The sequence below is a fragment of the Ixodes scapularis genome, unplaced genomic scaffold (assembly GCF_016920785.2).
Source record: "Ixodes scapularis isolate PalLabHiFi unplaced genomic scaffold, ASM1692078v2 PGA_scaffold3__209_contigs__length_174095766, whole genome shotgun sequence".
Classification (NCBI taxonomy): domain Eukaryota; kingdom Metazoa; phylum Arthropoda; class Arachnida; order Ixodida; family Ixodidae; genus Ixodes; species Ixodes scapularis.
Window position 1 is genome coordinate 78,772,595 of NW_024609868.1, and position 20,167 is coordinate 78,792,761.

Sequence of the window (20,167 nt, forward strand, 5' to 3'; positions counted from 1 at the left end):
TTGGATGTTGGGCGAGGATTCGTGGTCCTGTGGGTTGCTGCCGAGTGTTTGCGGACGGGTGGGGAGAAGAAGAAAGTGATTGCTTGTGTCGTTGCGTGGAACGTGATATGACGTCTGGACTCTGATGTAGGGACGCGGGGGAGGTCTGGTCCGTGCTGTGCGCGCTTGACCGCTGTAGCGTTTTGTGTGTTTTCTTTCGTTGGAGGTGTTGGTGGTGATGTGTTTCGGCTCGGATGCCCGGAAATAATGCTCAAGGCCGGGGATAGAGGGACGTGCTTCCGCCGGAAGAGCCTTGTTCCGAAGAAGGTAGCCTTCGCGGATGATGTGGTCGTCGGAGGCGGCGGCGGCGACGCTCCGGAGACGGCCAAATCGTCGTCGGTACGTGCACGCAAATATTTTTGTTGTTGTTGTTTTTATTTAATAGCGTGTTTGGGGTTGATGTGTTTCTGAATGTTCTGCTGAACGACGTGAATTTCTCACGAAGCAGTGTGCTCCCGCTTATATCTGCTTTCCAGTGCTCTTGACCATGAGAGCAGATCTCGTAATCTTTAACAGCGCGTGGTTCTGACGAACGCATCTGCTTCGAAATCTGCTTTCCAGTGCTCTTGACCATGAGAGCAGATCTCGTAATCTTCAACAGCGCGTGGTTCTGACGAACGCATCTGCTTCGAAATCTGCTTTCCAGTGCTCTTGACCATGAGAGCAGATCTCGTAATCTTTAACAGCGCGTGGTTCTGACGAACGCATCTGCTTCGAAATCTGCTTTCCAGTGCTCTTGACCATGAGAGCAGATCTCGTAATCTTCAACAGCGCATGGTTCTGACGAACGCCTCTGCCTCGAAAGCGCGGGTGTGTTGGAAGTTACACTCATTTACAGTTTTCTGCGGCATTTCCGACGAGAGAAGAGCGCGTGCACAGCTTTAATCGGCGCTCAAGCAAACACGCGCTTGGACACCATTGACTGCCGCGGAAACTTGTCGCCGAGTGTACAATAGACATTTTGCTAAATTAGCCAAGCATAAAGGAGAATGTTTGGAATGTAGGTCTACGCCCGGCACGTGCTGACGTCTGCAGCAGTAAGTGTTTTAAAGCAAAACCCTAAAATGAATGGCATCCGGCGCGTGCGTTTGTCAACGCCTTATCGCGGTTATTTACTTCCGAGGAAAGCGCGTATGCCTGCTTTTCCAGTATTCTTCTCGTTGCTTGGGTAATTTAGCAATAGGCTTATTTTGACAAAATATTATCTCATAATGAACCATATCAAAACCAAACTGTTTAACTGGTTCTACTTGCCGATTCAGCTTGTAGAATGGATGCGGTGACGAACGTGTGTTGTGAAGATGCGGCATTTCTTGGTCAACGGAGGATTAGCCTCGAGTGCTGCAGGTGATTAGTGTGAGCACCCGGTTTTGTTTATCCCGTGTTGCCATGTGCACCATACGGCAGTTCTCTTGTCATACACACACAAAAAAACAGAAAAAAAAAACATATATGTTTTTAAAGGTTTTTTGACGCCCCAAGATCACTTTCCGCTCGTCAAGAACGGTTTCGCCTCGAGCACCATCGCCACCTGGCGCACTAGAAACGCAACTGGGCGATGAAGAACTCTTTCGCATCAGTGAAGGAGCTTAAAGGAACCCCGTATAGGTTTTTCACGAAGAACCCTTTTAGGGGGTGCTTAAAATAACTTTTTAGTGTTCAAAGTACGAACAAGCCGAAAAACATCTAAAGCCGGGGTCACACTGCTTATACATCATACCAACGACAGTTTGCAAACAGATTCGAACGCAAGTCACGACGAGATCCGTGTTTCGAATGCCGCATGGCAACGAGTTCAAAGGGAAACTTGGCACGCGGCATTCGAACCACGGATGTCTGGCAGACCGTCTTTTGTATGATGTATAAGCAGCGTGACCCCGGTTTAATACGACCCGATTTTCTTTAGAGTTTACACAGCGGGAAAAGACCACAGCATTCACCTCATTTTTATGAGGCGCGTAAAGCCGGGGCCAGAATGGTTTAGCCTTGGAACTGCTTCCGCGACACGATCTGTCATTCAGGATCAGCACCTTTCAAAACTTTCAGCGCACGCCCTAAGGTAAAACGGAACCCTGTCCCTTTCATCATAATTCAGCGCGTGATAATCACAGCCGGCCAGGCCCGAGCCGCTTTGGCAGCTATAGCGTATCGCTCCCCAAACATGCCAAAAGTGCCCACCGGACTCTGCAAGACAGCGCGCGTCCAGCCGTTTCAACTACGCAAAAGCTGTCGGCGCCAATGCCATTTTGGATTTTTGTGTTGTAAGATGTATTCCCTAGTAAAGTATTTAATATAACCCTCCCTTATTTCGAAAGTGGAGTACTTTCTTTATACTTTTTTTAAGAGCAGGGGAGTGTTCGCTGAACGTCTACGTCGCGGAACAAGTTAGCTCGACAAGCCTTCCGTTTCTAGAATGCATCACATTAGCCTCAAATATTACGTCCACAGGAAAAAAAAAAAAAAGAAAAAAAAAAGAAGCCGGGAATGTCAAACGAGAGAACGGATGCTCTCAATAAAAAAGCTGTTGAACACGCGACACGTCGCCAATTGCAGAGATCGCGTGACCGTAATTGGCGCCGAAATGAGGGTAGTGGCCCGTTTTGTTTTCTTCGCTCAACGCATTATCCTCCCCCTGCAGCGGCGTTTACGCAGCATCGTTCGTATGAATGCGTCATATCTCTTCTTTTTTTTTTTTTTTTTTTTTTATCTTTTTGCCTACGGTCATTATATCCTACAAAACCTTCTCCCGAAGTCGTTACGTGTCGATCCGTCCGCAATAACCCCGTCATTTGCCTCGTTTTGTCCCATAAAGACCGTTAAAGGCCGCTGTTTGAATTCGGTGTAATTTATTTTTGTTCTTTGTTTCTTCCACGTGTGATTTCTAAACGATGTTTCGTCGTCCTTGAGTGCTCTTTCGCGATTGATCTGGCGACAACGTGGAAGCGCTACCCCCCCCCCCCCCCACACACACACACATGCACACACAAGCACACACACGAAAGTGTTCCACCGAGCGGCGACTAATAATAACAACCCGCTGGCCGACCAATTGTTTCCCGTGAGAGCGCCGTCCGCAGTATACGTGCACAATTGGGGACCATATATACTCCTCCCCTGCCATTCTTACGTTGGTTAGATCTCTACTTGGTTCACCCCTGTAGCTTACAGTGCGGTGGGACCCACGCGCTTGCCGGACCAATTAACGGCCTCCCTGTCGTCTCCTATAGCTGACCCCCGCTATCTACGCCTTGGTATATAGGCGGCGGGGATCGTGATCACGTGACGAAAAATGGGCGTCTGATTGGTCCACCGCGCTCGTAGCTTTTACCGCGCTGTCAGCTTGGGGTGTGAGCGGAGAATAGTAGTATGTTTTATTCTTCGTGCAATTAGCAGCAGCAACTGCAGCAGCACGACATACTGCACTGGTGGAGGGCTAATTGAACGAGAGCAGACCCCATTTTATTTTTGTATGCTTTGTATATTTATCTTTTTTGTCTACGTGTGGCCGCTGCATGTGTGGTGTATCTGTATGCATGTGCGTGTGTGTGTGTGTGTGTGTAGACTGGACGGTCGTTTCCGCCGCGCCGCTGCAGTCGATTAGCCCGGATGTAGAACGCGCGGCGCCTCTCCACAGCGGCTGCAGTAACAGCAATGGCACGTCTAGTAATTGGAGAATCGCGACTCGCAGCGTTCCCGCGGCTGCTGCCGCTGCTGTTTTTGCTGCCCTGCTGCTTTTGCTGATTTTGCTGTAAGCTGCTGTCGTGTGTTGAGAAGCCTTCGGGTGGCTGACTTGGGCTGTCTGTGTCTGGGCATGCCTTCTTGCACGGCGGGCGCGCTTCTCCGCTCCAGTTTTGGAGGTTTTTCGCGGTTTTTAAAGCGCGTCTCTACGAGGAAGTCCGGCGCACAAACTTTCCTTTGTTTTTTTTTTGCTCGCAAAAAAAAGTTAGGGCTCGCTTCTTTATTATATTCGTTGTCTCGTCGTCTGTACCTTGTGTGTGTTTTGGTTTTTTGTCTTTGTCTGAATCTGGGTCGTTCTCCGGGACCGAGAGTCGTCGAGATGAGATGAACGAAAGAGCAACAAAACAACAACCGTGATGGCTTGTCTTGAGTCCCGATAAGGGGATTTACGGTTAGCGAACTTCGACTCTTTTTTTTATTCGAATCTCTTCTGTCTTGTCCAATATATATCTGATGGTCCAAATGGAATGCGCGAGACTGGAAGTTTGGTCATTGACTGCTGCTTGAGGGCTGGAATGTGTGTTAACCGCTTGAAACTTGCCTCGATCTTGTGAATGACTTTCTTTGTCGACACCCAAGTGGCGTTATGTTGTACTCGGGGCTGGGACAACTTTGCGTGGCAGTTCAGGGAAACGGGAGCATGCATGTGCAGGTGCGAACCTTACGCGTTTGCTTAAGCACCGATGAAATCTGTACACGCGCTTTCTCCCTTTCTTCAGAAATGCCGCAGAAGTTGTCCCCGAGAACAGTTTCAGTAAAGAAAAAAAATTCATACTGGAAGAAAAAAAAAAACCGAGACAAGGGAAAACAAAAAAAGGGAACTACAACGTTTTTCCATGTGCTGGGATTCTGTCCTCATTTTCGTTTTTGTCCTGCCTCGGGTTTTTTCATTCTTTCTTTTTTTTTTTTTTTTTTTTAGTGTGACCGTGCATTAGCTTTCCTGCTCTTTAACCTTCATTTGAGATGAAAGTGAAGGTCGCTGGCACGTGCCTTGTGTGAAAAATAAAACAAAACAGCTGAACGTCGCAAGACAGTTGGAGCGCATGAATATCGTTCGATGTTGTATTTTTCGGAAACTGAAGGTATTTATTGAACGTAGATCACGAATACGCTTTGGTCAGGAGCGTATGCGCGATTTCTGTGAGACAAATACCTGCGCAGAAAAAAGAAAAAAAAAGAAGAAAATCATACGAAAGCTTGAACTTCAAACCAAAGTTCCGTGCTATTTTCAGAATACGGAACCGTAAATCATATAAAAAAGATATTAGGGCTGGGCAATAAATTGATCAACCTTCCGAATAATCGAGTAATGCAAAAATGAGGATAATTTTTTTAATCGTTAAATCGATTGCGTGGGTGTTGCAGAAATTCGCGAAGAAAGAAAAAGGTTGCGCTCATATTGCCATATTAGGAGGCACCACTGTTCTTTCACGGTACATCCCTTTAGCATTCCATATGACTGTCAGCCAAAGTGATTGTGAAATAAATTGATAATGAACAATATTTCATAAACAATAATAAAAAAATGTGGAGTTTTGACATCTCGGATATCATGCCTGGAGGTCAATACAACCGACTATTCAGTTAATTAATTGATTAAACGGTAGCGATAATCGGGTTAAAATTTTTAATCCACGGTATCCACTCGTAGTTTATTGTTCCGAAATATATAGCCTGGAACTACTTTATCAAGATCCGAATTTTGAACCATTTTCGGGTGTGTTTTTGCACGTCTGTGCACTGTCGCGCCTGGGTATCGCCCACTGTGCGTTCGCGAGGGTCTGATCCCCGGTCATGGTTAAAGTTAATTAGTCTCAGCGGGATCCGCTATTCCTGCAACACGCAATGTTGACCTCTGGAACGGGGTGCAGTGATTATGCTCTATAAAGCACTATTTAATCACTTCTGCTCATTCTAATGCAAATTTGGTCTTCACGGGTTCAGAATGACAATCATAATCAAGGCATCAACAGCGACCTTGAACGTAAACGCAATTGTAAAGCAATAAAATAAGAAAAAAAAAACATTCCATTTTTACTGACCGAGAGCAAAAGTATTTCTATTAAAACAAAAAAAAAAAAGACTCGTCTTTCACGAGTGGGGATGGGAGTGAGAATGTATTTCATTTGAACTCTCAACAACAAGGTAGTTGCGAGTGCAGTATACTCAGATTTGGCAAATGAAAGTTTGTTTACAGTAAGGACGTATTTAAAAAATGAAAGACGTTTACAACACCCTCTAACGCCGAATTAGAGCGCAGCTTTTGAGGAGGAGGGGAGGATACTGAGGGGAGGGTTACCATTCCTCCCTCTTTCTCACCTCCTCATCCGCCTTGCTACTCTTCCTCCCTCCTCCTCCTTACTCTAAAAAAAAGGGCATCAGCTTACACCCTTTTGTCCCATATAATACACCGCAAAACTTCAAATCGACGTACAGTGTACTCAGCTGTTAAACATAACGCGGGAGCGGTGGCCGGAGAGACTGCAAGCGCCATCTACCGGCTCACTCTGGAAGCTTATGCCGCTGTTGTTTTCTGGAGTTACACTCCCAGCTCCGAAACAATCACCGATGCGTGATTCGGCGATAAAAAAAATCACTTTTTGATTGTTTTTGTTGTCGTTTAAAGAAGGTGGCCTTTATTAGAGAAACTGCAAGATCACCGAGATACGGTAGCCCGGCATGGTAAATGCGTAGATGTGACTAAACAGACTGGAAGAAACAACAAAACAAACAAGTAAAAATTTAAAGCGTGGGTGATAAAGAAAGGAGCGAGGAGGTCGTACGATAATTGTATCGGGGACTGGCAACAATCCCAAGAAGAGCCGGCTTATTCTCTGCCGCACCATTGATTTAATCGCTAGACAGCTCTGCTATCAGTTTCGGCCACCGCTCCCGCGTTATGTTTAACAGTTGAGCACACTGTACAGCACCCTATAGTCGAACAGACGGCCCCAAATTTTACGAGGGGCTTGATAACTATGCGATATAGCGTTTTAAATAGCTACAGTACGTATAAAAGACCACATAAAGAAAACACTGAGTTTTTGCTGTAGGGCCAAGAAAACCCCGATTATAATTATTTTTTTTTGTAGTCACGAGGGTGAACGTCCGCGTGGTGCATTATGGGAAACGTCCCGTAATGCACCGCGGTAACGTTTCGACACCATGCCCAAACGTCGCCCTCGTGACGTCACCGGTGACCCTTTGTGACGTCACTCGATCTAAAAAAAGGAAGGAGACCGACATGCATGTGCCGGGCGAATCTCTCTGTTATGAAACGAAAAGCCGCCTGTAAGATTGTGCGTAAGAATACTGCATCGCCTTTATTGGCGACACAGTGTAACTTTACACCAACACGTGGCTCTGACGTCACGCCTCTGTAGCGGTGCTGTTTTCGGCACGGCGCATGCGCAGTACTCTCGTGAAGTGAAGCCCCAACTTGTTTCTACGCTGCTGTCCTCCCACGGGGGTGCTCAGTGCTCACAGGCCCGCCGAAGGGCCCGTTCCTCAACAGTTGCCCGCGCGCGGAATCAGCGGCCCCCGTGTCCAACTCGTCGGACGCTCCCGAGCGGCGTTTTGTGGGCCGGCCGTGACGAATGGCGTCGGCTGCGCGGAACGGGGCCTCCGGGCGAAGCCGCACGCCGCAGGCTCTTTCTTTTCGAGTTCACTGGGTTACACGTGGTAGCGCACGAGCCGGCCGGTCACTCGCCGACTGGCCGTGCACCTTGTGCTCTCTGTGCGCGGGGCGGTCTGGTGTTGGGATCGCTGAGCAAGACAGAATAGCGCCTTTCTCAAAACCCCATCGAGCAGCTTTGGCGGATGGGATCCCACACTGACTGGTGATGGCTTGGGGGAGAAAATCGGCTTAGAAGGGCGGAAGGAGGAATCATATGTTTCTCTTTTTAGACTTATGCTAGGTGGTGCAAGCTACCGCCCGTTACGAAAGGCGGTAGCTTGCGCCACTAACATCCACCCACCCATCCAGTCCTCTCCTCGTCGAACGCTGCCGCAAGCCCTCGTGTCCCATACACGCTCAAAGCAGCTGCCCGAACAATGGCGGAATCGAATAATTGGCGCAGCAGCCACCACGTGGCGCGCCGTTTTGAAAAGGATCTCGACGTCAACGCCCGTTAAAGAGTCAGCTGATTGCTACTGAACCCCCGAAAAATCTTCCGTCAGTCCGTCCGTCTGTTTGTGCATTTCACCCTCGAAATGTACCGGAAAATTGACGTCATGTGACGTCGTGATGTTACGTGGTACCACGACCTCGCACCGTGACATCAATATCCCCGTTAAGATTGACGGGTAAAGTGGAGCTACGTGACTTAACGCCATGCAGCGACAAGGTCCTGTGACACGGTGACGTCACGGTATCCTGGTGGTGTCGCGTCAGACTTTGGCGTCACGTGACATTAATTTGCCCGCTAAATTTAGCGTGGTATTTATTCAACAATATGTTCTTCACTCTTTGGAGCGACCGTTTAGTAAGTCTCGTAAACAAATTTTAGGACGTTGAAAATAAAGATCGCGGATATAATTCTCGTTTATCTTCCTCCTCAGCCACGTAAATCACAAATCCAACATGCGGAACGAAAAAAAGAAAAAAAAAAGTACGACACTACAACCTGGGACAAGCAAAGCAATATAGAAAAGGCAAAACAAGGATGAGTAAAAGTTGCAGTTAAAACGTAAAACACCTCCCCACGGCGGGGCGAGTACAAAACCGTGTATTCCCATCCCGCATACCGGAAATTCTATCATTCCTGCCTTGGAACGAAAAAATCAAGCGTCTTTGCCACTCGTTTTGTTTTGTTATCGCTCCGGCGTTTTTTGATGTCGTCATTTTTTTAAATTTCTTTGTTTCATTTTTCTCATTCGCATTCCTCGCGCTATTAAAGACTTCATCTGAGAGTGGATCTGACGATAGTCACGTGCGTGTATGGCTTCAGAACCCATACACGCAACATTACAACGGCAATCAGCTGCTTTAAAATGTGCACGAACGCAAGGGTCCTTAGACGTGATGTCAAGGAGACGTAGATTGTTTTCATGCCTTTCGTTTCCACTGGGGTCTCTTAATGCCCGTGCAGATTTCTTATACCTGCAAGGCGTCAGGTACTGCACGCGCTTGAATCGTATAAAAAGTACCGAATTTTCACCTTCGGAACACCGACAGAAATTCTCAACGCGACGCTGCTCTTTCGCCAAACGGCGACGATTTCTGCACCGATTACCTGAGCCCATGTACCATCCACAGTTTTCCTTGCCATAATAGGGAGTTGTAGTTAATCGTTCCGATACCCCCGATAGCGATACCCGCGGCAGCGACCAGCGACACGATTGCATAAATGTGTCTATGAAATATCGGGTATGGTTATCGGAGGTATCAGAACTATATATCTACCAAAACTCCCTATTATCTACCGTTGGTACCTTGAGTAGTGTGGTCGTCGCCGTCTGGCGGAGCTTTGTGGAAACCGCCGCCGTTGTGAGGACACGTCAACGTCCGCTCTGGCGAGCACCAGGGGTTAACTCGAGGCTGCACTTTGGAAACGTGGACACCATCACGCGGTAGTACCTTATATCAGCTACTGACTGAATGTCTCCGAAGTGCACCAGCGTACTTTACAGCCCTGAAAAGAAATAAATAAAATATAAAAAAGAAAAGGTATAAATGGACGCTACGAGGCTAAAAGCGAAAGTAATTGGAGTCGTGGGGCATGTATGCGGCTACAACGCCTGAGAGTGTACCGTCAAGTAAAACAAACAAAGAACACAATACACGACATGCTGATAATAGGAAGTTTTAGTAGATTTTTCCGGTACTTCGATAATGATACACTGCGCAAGCGTAAAGGCGCCACCGGGGTATATAGTATGGTTATAATGCAATTAAATGCAAAGGTGCAAGCGAGCGGGACAAGATTGACGAAGATAATCCCTGGAGAAAGGGAACAAGAGCGACTGTGGGCAATCCCAAATCTCCAAACACAGCTAGGTGACTGGTGAGCGACCGAAAATAATCCCTTCTCCAGGGATTATTTTCGTCATCGGAGTATGGTTATCGGATTTATCCGAACGGTCTAGTAAAACTCTCTACTACATGCTCCTATCTACACGACATGGAGAGCTGCGGCTCTATGGAGAGTTATCAGAAGCCGCCGGGAATATCTTTTGGGGTACGTTTTAAAAATAACACCGGCGCATTTTTGTTTTAAATATTTTCGCGGAAGCTATGGGGAATTTTTCAGTCGGTGGTATTATCCACGCCGTTCCCAGGACACAAGTTGCACCGTATTTCAAGTGATGGGAGCCCGAAAAGGAAATTCCCAGTGGAATTCGACGTATACGGTGTGCAAATGGGAACGTACGGAACCGTTTCTGCGTGCGTATTGTGTCGTCTATCCCTTCCACGTCGCGAAACGGCGAGATTCGTGGGACGGGTCGTTTCAGGATTACTGACTCGCGGTGTACACTGACATCTAGGGTGCGTGAAGGAAGGTAAAAGCGGCTGCTAGCACGAGCCTACGAGAAAGATCGAGATACGGTCTTGACGTTAGTTTCGGGTTACCGCGCAGTTGGGCTGTTTAGCATAAACCACTAAGCCGCACCCCGATGAAATCAGTGGTTGAGTACGTTTCCAAGAACAAGATATCCTTTCGGGATCTTGTTTTATAAATAGCCGTGAGAGCCGTGAAAGATAGTCTATATATTGTTCAGACTTCCTTCTCCCAACGGTCGAACAACGAATAAACACTTTTTTTAAAAGTCCATCGAACAGCATTGGCGTCGCTATTGCTAGGACACGAAGCACGTGATTGGTTCCGAGGCCTCGCTGAACGCTGACGCGACCCTCGTGTCCAGTACAAGTACGTAATCATGCAATTGCGGACAGGCGATTGCGCGGCCTTTTGAAGAGGGTCTAAGAAAAAGTAGGTTTTTTACGTCTTCAGGCCGGGGGGGGGAAGGGTGTCATACTGCTACAGTCTGCATACAGATGCGAACGCGAGTCACCGTGAGATCCGTGCTTGGAACGCCGCGTGGCAAAGGCGTAGCAAACTTGGCACACGGAATTCGAAGCACGGATGTTGCGGTGACTCGTACTTGCGGACTACGTTTTGTATGATGTCGAAGCAGTGTGACCCCGGCTTTACGGTTATTCATTCAAATTTTCCGTCAAATATGCATCACTTAATAGATTACGAACCTCTAAAAAATGAATTTCCTTCTCTCACGAGCATTTCATTGCTATGAGGTGTAGTTTGATGAAGGTATGTTTGGGGGTCTAAATCGGGAATCGATAACATATACTTTGATAGCTTCGCTGCTTGACGCAGTGTACATGTTGCGTCGTTACTGCTGTGTTACATGTGCAGCCTACGCGGAAAAGAAATAATCGTGGGAACAATTTGTTTTTTTTATTTGCATCAGTGAACTCAGAGGTATAAGTGCACATCACGAAACAAAACACCACACATCGAGTGAAAAGCGTTACATGGATAGTCTAGTGCACGGTATTAAAAAAAGTAGTATATTACAATTGCAATTACTTTTGCTTAAAAGGTGTTCAATTAGATTACTTCGTCACTTGAGAGGCAAAGTAATGGGCCGTTCTATGAATATGTAACCTTTACTTCTCCGATTACTTCAGACTTTCAAAACGACAAACTTTTCCGTCGGTTTAAGAACGGGTATTTTGTACTGTCCATTATTGGATTTGAATCACCTTATTATGACATGGTTCGAAGATTTTGTGGTAGGAAACTTGTACGAACGGAGGGCGCCATTACAAACGAGAGGGGGGAAAAAAGTCAAGGTTTCAATTAGTTTTAGTATTTCCAAAAGTTATCAGATTACTCTTGTGATTACTGCCTGATAAATGTAATGAAATGATTACGAAATTACTCTAAAAAGTAATTGATTACAATTAATTTGGTTATTTGTACTGAGTACCGTGCAAGCCTGCTTGCGGAAAAGTTTTCAGAGTGGAATCGACGGTGATTACTGGTGACATTGTGGTGGTCAATGGACACGACGGTATAGTTATTTTGTTGATGATGGACGATATTGGCGGCTAGATATTAACAGCGGGGCTCCTTTCTTGGTGGCTGTCGGAAACGCATTGTGCCTTTTGTAAATTCGCGCAACTCCGACCAGAAATATCCGAACCTGCTAACAACCTCCTCTGCGTTTCTTCCACGTGACGTCATCACACTCGGGTTGCGCCAACTCAGCGAGCAGTCGGGCCCGAGCCCGACTTCGAGTGTCCGTCGACGCCTCGTGACTGGATGGACAGCAGACCCTGCTGCCGATCGCCGATGCAGCATTCGTGTACTATCTGTGTCAGCGCTCGATCTCAATGTGATTACGTCGAAATGCCGATGAACGAACCTTGATTACTCCATGTTGTTGGCATCATTGGCACCCAACATCGGTGTCAGCCAGGTGGGAAAGTCCCTCCGCGCTGGTGCTCCCTGGAAGTAGGACGTCAGAAGGGCGCACGGGTGCTGCCCCCGTTTCCAGGCGCTCTCCGCGTAGAAAGCGCGGATGGCTCGGGCAGATTGGGAACTCTGATCGGCCTGACTCAGACGGAGAAAATCTCGGATTTTCGCGCCTTTTCTCGCAGTAGGTTTACGCTTCCCTTCGGTCGATGGCTTTTCGTTTTTCTCTTGGCGCTGCGTTTTGTCTCGCCGCTGTCTGGCATTGTGGGAAGAGGAAACGGTAAAGACGGATGACGGAGGCGCGGGCGCTCGTATATGCTGCGCGAGATAAGTCTCGCTTTTCGCCGGGAAGTTCTGGGCTTGCTTCTGCAACGAAGACTCGGGCGAAGAAGAAGAGGCAGCGGTTATTTCCAGCCCTTCTGTGTTCGAATTGTCTCGAAGGCATAGTTCCCCCGAGCTGCCCTCGACCGACTTTGCAGTTGACTGCTGCACCGTCGCCGCTCTTTGTGCCGAGAACAAACGCGGAGCGCAGAAACCTATATTGAAGCGGCACTCCTCAACTTAGCGCCATCTTGGAATATACTGGAACGAGCATATTCAGAGTGAAACTAGGTGTATACCTTTAGAAGACTAAATGTGACGTCCTATCCAGTGGCACGGAAATCGAATCTGTTGCGGTAATACGAATTGTAGAGTGAAAACTTTGCATGATTCGAAGGAAAAGTGATCGTCTGGTGTCTCCATTTGTGTACAGGAACAGTTGAAATTGAAAGCTTTGGCCAGGTGGAGCAAGCCACACCCCGATTAAAGGATTCATTCGTATCTATCCATCCATTCATGCATCCAGTTCGGCCAGGGAAAACACGCCTGCTGACCCGAGATTTTTCAATCGACGTCTGTCTCATGATGCTCACTTACCGTGGTGCGACAACTGGCGTTGTCGGCTCGATGAAGGCTTTATTGGGGACAGACGTTGTACGGGCTTAAATTCGTGCAATATTTTCTTACCACGTGATACAGTAAGAGAGGAAAAGATAAAGTGGAAACAGTTTGAAGACGTGCTGATGATGATGATTTTTTTTCCGGCCGGAATTTTTACGGAATAATTTCGTTAGAGTGTTGCGTAAGTGGGACAGGAATCATTTATCGTCACGCTTCTGACGTTAGGATTGGTTCGTCGGCTTTAGTAGCGGCTAATCTAGCCATCCAATTGGATGCGGAACGATAACAAGATATATGCGGGACTCGCCAGGCCCCGTGTGTTACCGATAAAATTCGTATCACGCGTCTGGTGACTGTGCACATGCAGTTTTAACTGCCCAGCGCTCGCCCGAATTTTTTGTAGTCTATATTGTTTTCACGTTTAACCCGTTGTTCGTACTTCCTTTTGTTTCCAGCGGGTTCCTTCTCGCTTCGGTCGGCGGCTCCGAGTTATTTTAGAAATGTGGGTGAAGCGGGGAATGACAGCGCGTTACGCGAGCAGCGGACCGTACGGTGCGGGCGGCGGAAGGACGACACGCTCTGTCCGTCCCGGCTTCGAACGGGTCGAGCTCCAGGCCGCGTCCACTGCGGGGTAATCTGGGCGGCGCAGTTTTCGAAACGGGGATGGCCGATGGGCGAAGACAGACATTATCGGACGCTAGAGTGTATCGCTATTTCGGCACAGTTTCGGTGGATACGGAACGCTTCAATCGCAGTTACGTCGCATTCGGGGCGGAACTGTCGTTGGCGAAAGAAGCTCCAATACGTGATTTGGGCTCCGTATTCTATCGGGAAATTGGCGAACGATCTCAGGAAAGAAACGGAAATATCAAAACAAAGCTTCTTCGGAGGTTTTTATTTTGTTTACTCTACTCGCTGGGTGTTTTTACCTATTGCCGAGGAGATGGAATTATTGGGTGCGCTTTGCCCAGCTTGTTTTCCTCAGAGCTCGGTGTTTACGCAACACAAAACCTGTTGACTAAATTATTTTTTTTTTCGTCACTTTTTTTTTTATTGATTTTGAGACCTAGATTGGACAGGAATGCTGCGACTGGGACCTGTGTGCAGTTCGGGGCTTCACCGATCGCAACACGAGCCCCAGCTGAAAGCTGACGCAACGTTCGGGTCTATACCTCAGCCGAGCGCTGCGTTAGACGCGCGAAAAGGGCTTGTTGTTGTCACTGTGCTTGTTTTGTTTTCTGCTTAGCCGCCAGGGGCGCGACGGTTGGATCACCTCCCCAATATCTTTCGGTATCTTGTCTCTTTCCAGTTCATGGATATATCCTACGTCCATTTTATTCATTTAGAACACACATCTTTATCACTTCCCTTCCCCTCCCCTCACACATGCACTTTTCATTTTCTCAGATTTTAACAGGGAAGATCGTGAGAACGACTCTTGGTCATTCCGTTGGCTGACTGGTCAATCACTTTTGTGAGCTCACCGAGGCCGTCCTCTTTATTCTTGTCAGAGATTATATAGGCAGGTGCAGACCGTCTGGCGCTGCTGCAGCTCGGCTGTGATGAGGCGTTGAAAGGCTTCATTAAGATTAAGTTTTTTTTTTTTTTTTTTTAATATACGCGCAAAAATCAAAAGCGAAAGGAGTCGTTGGCTGTCGGCCTTGCAGGTGTCGGCTGCTTTTTGCATTCGAGAATAAAATTTGTCCATTCGCTGTACTCAGCCGCTACAGATATCAAGCATTGCTCGAAACGTCGTGCTTACTTCAAAGTATCAGATAATTATCTGTGTTAAGATATAATATGTTATTCTGGGTCGTTTTTACTCGATAACTCGCATTATCGAAAACGTAACCCTCTATGGAGCTTCGCGGTTAGTGCATGAACTCGTCTAAACGGGGCACAAGGTCGTCGCGAACTCGTACGGTGAGAGTGAACTCCCCATCTGGCGAGAGAGGCAGATTTCTCACACCACACCTCAAGCGCAGAAGTGCGCTTGAGGTGTGGTGTTAATAACTAAGGTGCGATCTATACCGCAATGAAGGCCCTCGCGAATATCAAGAACACTTCGACGTTGGCTTTAGTAAGATACAAATACAAATTGATAAAAGAGGCAATTACTTTTTGCCAAGCCCCACCTCGCCGTACTAGAGGTTTAAAAATTCCCCTCAGGAAATTAGCGCCTGAATATGAACTGTGGAAACTTTTGTAATAGCTTATTGCGTTTTGTTTTTGTGCTTTCTCGTGTTTGTACTGCGTCTCTCGAGTTACATGTTGATGCCGCCTTGCGTTAACGGTCTCGTACTCAAAGCATATACGGGTCGCGTTAATGGACAAACGGGCCAACTTTGACAGCAGTTCACTCGAAGCGAGTGGGAAGATTGCCTATCCTCGCCGCCGGTAAACGCGGCTTATAAGAGCCCGGCAGCCGGACGACTGACCGAATTAATGGGCAGAGAAACGAAATATCGCAACAACCAAAAACAAAGTACGCAAAAAAAAAAAAAAAGACAAAGCAAGAAAACACGTGAGAAGGTGCCAGATAGTCGCTCTCGAAATGTAGTATTATTTTTCTTTTTAGGCGGTTTTCTCGTTGTGATTGCGCTCTTTCATTTCACTCGCCGCCACTGCGGTGTTTCGTGCGAACATGGACAAACCGAAAAGAAATTTATCGGTAGAAATATAGCGTCGAACATGGCGATATGTGGGTCGAACTTTGAAAGGGGCGTGGCGCGGAAGACTCTCCCGAACCGCTAACGCGGGGCTCGGTGACCATGCTCGCCGGGCGGGAATGGAAGATGCGCCGCTGAAATTTATTACGGTCGACGATATTGCCGAGTCTACCTGGGACGAGGAAATGAACGAAGATTAACAAAATGCGTGAAATAGGCGCGAATCTTGCGCGAACTAAGGTGTCGTGATGTGCACGCGTGTGCGAAGATTATTTTAGATTGCTTTCATTATACTTTCTTTTTATTCGCACTGCTTGTTTCGTTCTTAATTTATTGTTGGGTTTGTCAGCTCTTCTATGTTCCCGGCAAAAAAAGGCGGCCGTTTCAGTTAATTTTAGTCGCTGTGGTGGCCCTTTTTTGTTTCTTTTTTGCATTTATAAACCGTCTCTCGCCGACCGTATTCAGTAAAGAAAGTTCGCTTTCATCCGCGGGTAATGGCGTAGCTTGAATGAGAAAAAAAAAAGTAATATTATTTGCGTAGCTTGTTTGGGCACGAAGCTTCTCGCTCAGATATGTATCGAGCATTGTATTCATCAACTGGCATGTTTCTTACCGCGGTTTACCATTTTGTTTCTTTTTCATTAACCTCAATCGTCGCGGTTATGTGTCTGGTTCACTCCCTGTCTTGCACCGTGGTCAGGTGTAAATCCTCGCGTTGCACAGGCGCCCGCAGTGCGGACTAGAATCAGTGATGTGAGTGAGCGTAAGAAAGGTATTGAGCCAACACCTACCTACCTGAATTTTTGGCGGTTGAATCGCGTGCATGGACATTACGTGTAAAGTGCCTTCTTTATGCCCGTATGCACTCCAAAAAAAAAAGCCCGTACGTCTGCTTTCCCGCACAACACTCGGAGGGCCAATCACCGCAACTTACGGAGGCAGCTCAGCGAATGACACTGCCGAAACATATGTTTAGACCAAAAAAACGCAGTCTGAGTTTTGACATTAATTGCTTAATGTCACAACTCAGAGTGTGTGTTTTTTGGTTCATATGGTTTCGGCATAGTCATTCTCTGAGCTGTCTCCGTAAGTTGCGGTGATTGGCCCTCCGAGTGTTGTGCGGGAAAGTATAGACGCACGGACCTTTTTAAGAGCGTAGGGCTTCGCGAACCCGCCGATGACTGAGGTCGACCGGGTTCGACGATTTCGAACTGCGTCTTACGCGAAGTTTGACAATTTCGCAAAAATTGAAAACGAGTTGATGTCACCTGGACAACGAAGAGCGCAATATTTTTTTGGATATATTGGTTCACTAGTTCACGTTAATAAGCTAGGTAAACATAACAAGTATATAGATGTGTTTGCTTTCGTGTTGTGTAAATACTGATAATAAATTTATAAAGTATAAAATAAACTGTTTTTTTAAGTTCCTAAAATGCTATATATTTCTGTTTAAAAGTCGGATTTCACTCTCCATAAGTCGAGCTTCGTCGAATGTTGCTAGGAGGTCGAAGGGTCGTCGACCATTCGAACCTGGGGTTCGCGAAAAGTTCGCTACTTCCCAAGGCTCAACATCGAAAACGGGACGAGAGGAAGCGTGTGGGCGGAGTGTCTTCGCGTCGTTGTAGCTCGTTTTATGGTCTTGCGCGTACCAACCGACTCTTAGCCAAGACTGGGCCAATGCCAAACCAGTCAACCACGTGAAAGCAATATCGCTCGGAGAGCGTGTCATATGGCAGAGGTTGCAAGCTCCACCGCCTAAGTTGCTCGAAGTCTGCGATCGTTTCTGCGCGAGTCGCTTCTCGCATTTGTCGAGCCTTGCGCGCGCGTAATGTTCCTCGAGGCGATTTGGAGCGTTGAAGACATTGGAACTCGGAGAACGGTGATAAGGACCGCACGCCTCGATCTCTTCGGTCCCTTAGCCGCTCGGTCGGCCCTGCGTTTGCTAACGTTGCCATATCTTGACCCGTGTTTGTTGCTTCGCGACTTTTCTTCACCAGCCCCTCTACGGGTTCTTCACGTCCACGACAGAAGAACGATGCGAGGCAAACTTGGGGGGAAAGTTGCGTGAAGATGCTTTCGTTCGTGTTACATCCATTGAGCGTGCTCTTTGTTTTTGTTGATGCTTCTTTCCTGATATGCTGCTTGTGTTTACGAGTTGTTTGCGTTCCCCTTTTGAATGGTTTCGGGCGGTGCTCGCCCGCAGAAAACTTGTCTACGTTGAAATGATGTATACTAGCGCTCACGATTTGTTCGGAAGCCTGACGCCGTTCGAAAATCGTGCGACGTTTTCTTTGTTCTGCTTTCACGTTTTCTCCATTGCACTATCTTTTGTTGTTATCACGGGCAAGGTGTGAATCGTTCGTGTTTTTTGTCTTGTTTTTGTTTTAACGCCAGCTCCCGTTGAAGTGACCACCATTCATCCGACAATGGAAGGTTTTTATCAAACATTTACAAGCACCGTATCTTCATTCTGTTGGGAAATCTGTCCGTCGCCGTGACGTGTTCGCTCTCAGTCATTGTTTTCGTGAAAATGGAAACAGCTGAAGTCACAGGAATTGAGTACTTATTTTACTTTCTTACTCGTCTGGCGTGTGTGCGCATTGCATTCGTCGAACCAGTTTTTTTTTTTTTTGAGTCATTTAATATTTTTTACTGCGGCGGGTGTTTGACACATAATTGCCGCTTTCTTGTGTATTTTTGTGTGTGTGCGTGTGTGTGAAAACGTGTGCGGATGCTTGACGACGCCTCATGCTACTCGGGATTATGTCTTTCAACCTGTCGCGTATTGAGGGCTGAGCGAGCGGGCGAAAACCTGGTCGTCGACGCGGGGAAGTTTACGTCAGCGTCGGTAGAAGACGTTCCACCGCGTCCCCGGGCAAAAAGGAACACCAACGCGCCCGTCTCTGTTTACGTCTGGGGTTCTCCTTCGTGGCTGAAAAACGACGCCGCCATGCTCCGGTTGCACTCGCTTCTCGCTATGTATTTTGAAACTTCGCGTCAACCTCGTCGCTTCGGGGGGTCCTGTTTCCATTCCATTACGGAATCTGCGCGATCCCGTTTCTTCTGAGTCAAAGCGCCTAAGAACGCTCACCAAGAGGCAACAGACATCTGTAACTTGACCTGCCACACATTTTTTTCTATATATACTCTTGTTTTTGTGAAACCTAACCGCCACTGCTTTGAGAAAGAGGGAAAGACATGACGTTGCTGGGGGCCATGTCCATGTCCCCTAGATGGTCTGTCGGAGCGCAAGTTCGTCTGCTTCTTTTGCAGGGGTTGTGGTGACGTCGGAAAACCGAGCTCTGATTGGCTCTAATTGGAAGGATGGTGGGTATAGACCTCGAGGCAGCCAGCCTTGAAGTGTACCCACTATTCTTCCGATCGGAGCCAATCAAAGCTCGGCGTTCTGACGTCACTGCAACGCCCTGAGCAAGTAGCAGACAGACTTGCGCTCCGTAGGGTCGCCGACAGCTCAAGAAATGCTGGAGCGTGGCCAGTCACCGGCATATCATTAAAGTCCAGCAGCCAATGAGATTACAACATTCGCCGATACGAAGGCCGAAGACCCGAACGGGAAGGAAGTAGGTGCCTTGTTATCTTCACGCTTCGTGATTGGCTCTTCGTCACTCTTATTGGCTGATGCCTCAACCGGTAATGATATGCGGAGCGTTAATGATATGCTCGGAACTCGCCCTGCCCCGCGTTTCTCAGGCTGTCAGTGATTATACATAGCGGCGGAAAGCTTTGCTGACTGCTCAGTTTGGCTGTTTCCTCGAAAAAGAAATGACGGCTTACGGCGACGCAGCCAATTCTTGTTCGGTTTCAGTTGTTTTGCCCAATTTCGCGGTCCGTTCGGTGACTTGGTATTAAGACCCCTCAAATTTCTGAGCGTCCTTGTCCGTGTCGTATCCGTTCTTCTCTTCTGTCTTATTTTGGTAATTTGAAGATTCGCACACTATTTAGAGAGGTAAAAGGGAGGGGGGGGGGGGGGGGGTTAGAGTAGTCGCAGCGAAGTTCGCGGTCTTGTTCTTCTGCGTTTGTAGATCGGTTTGCTTTTCTCTCTAGGCTATATACTTTCTTCTCGCTCTTGCGTTGTTGCTGGCCTGCAATTAGTCGGTTGAGTAAACGGAGACGCTCAGGAACAAAAGACACCTATCCCGGTTGCTTCACGGGTGCTCCGTCTATCTTGCTTCTATTATAGCACCCACGTCGTGTTTTTCTCCCCCTTTTTTTGTTATTTTCTTTTTTAAGAACGCTGTGGTCTATGGAATATCGCTTCGCCCCTTCCAAATTACTTTCTTGAGTTATTCACGTACACTCTAAAAAAATCCCGTG

At 47.4% G+C, this 20,167-nt stretch overlaps 1 protein-coding gene across 1 annotated transcript in view; it reads left to right on the forward strand.

Moving 5' to 3' along the window:
• Positions 1–231: 231 nt before the first annotated feature.
• Positions 232–20,167, forward strand: part of LOC8038552 — a 189,185-nt gene continuing 169,249 nt past the window's right edge. Inside the window, exon 1 of the mRNA XM_042292503.1 lies at positions 232–378. Within this exon, the coding sequence (XP_042148437.1) occupies positions 247–378 (132 nt within the window). The 5' untranslated portion in view covers positions 232–246. The remainder of the gene's footprint in view (positions 379–20,167) is intronic.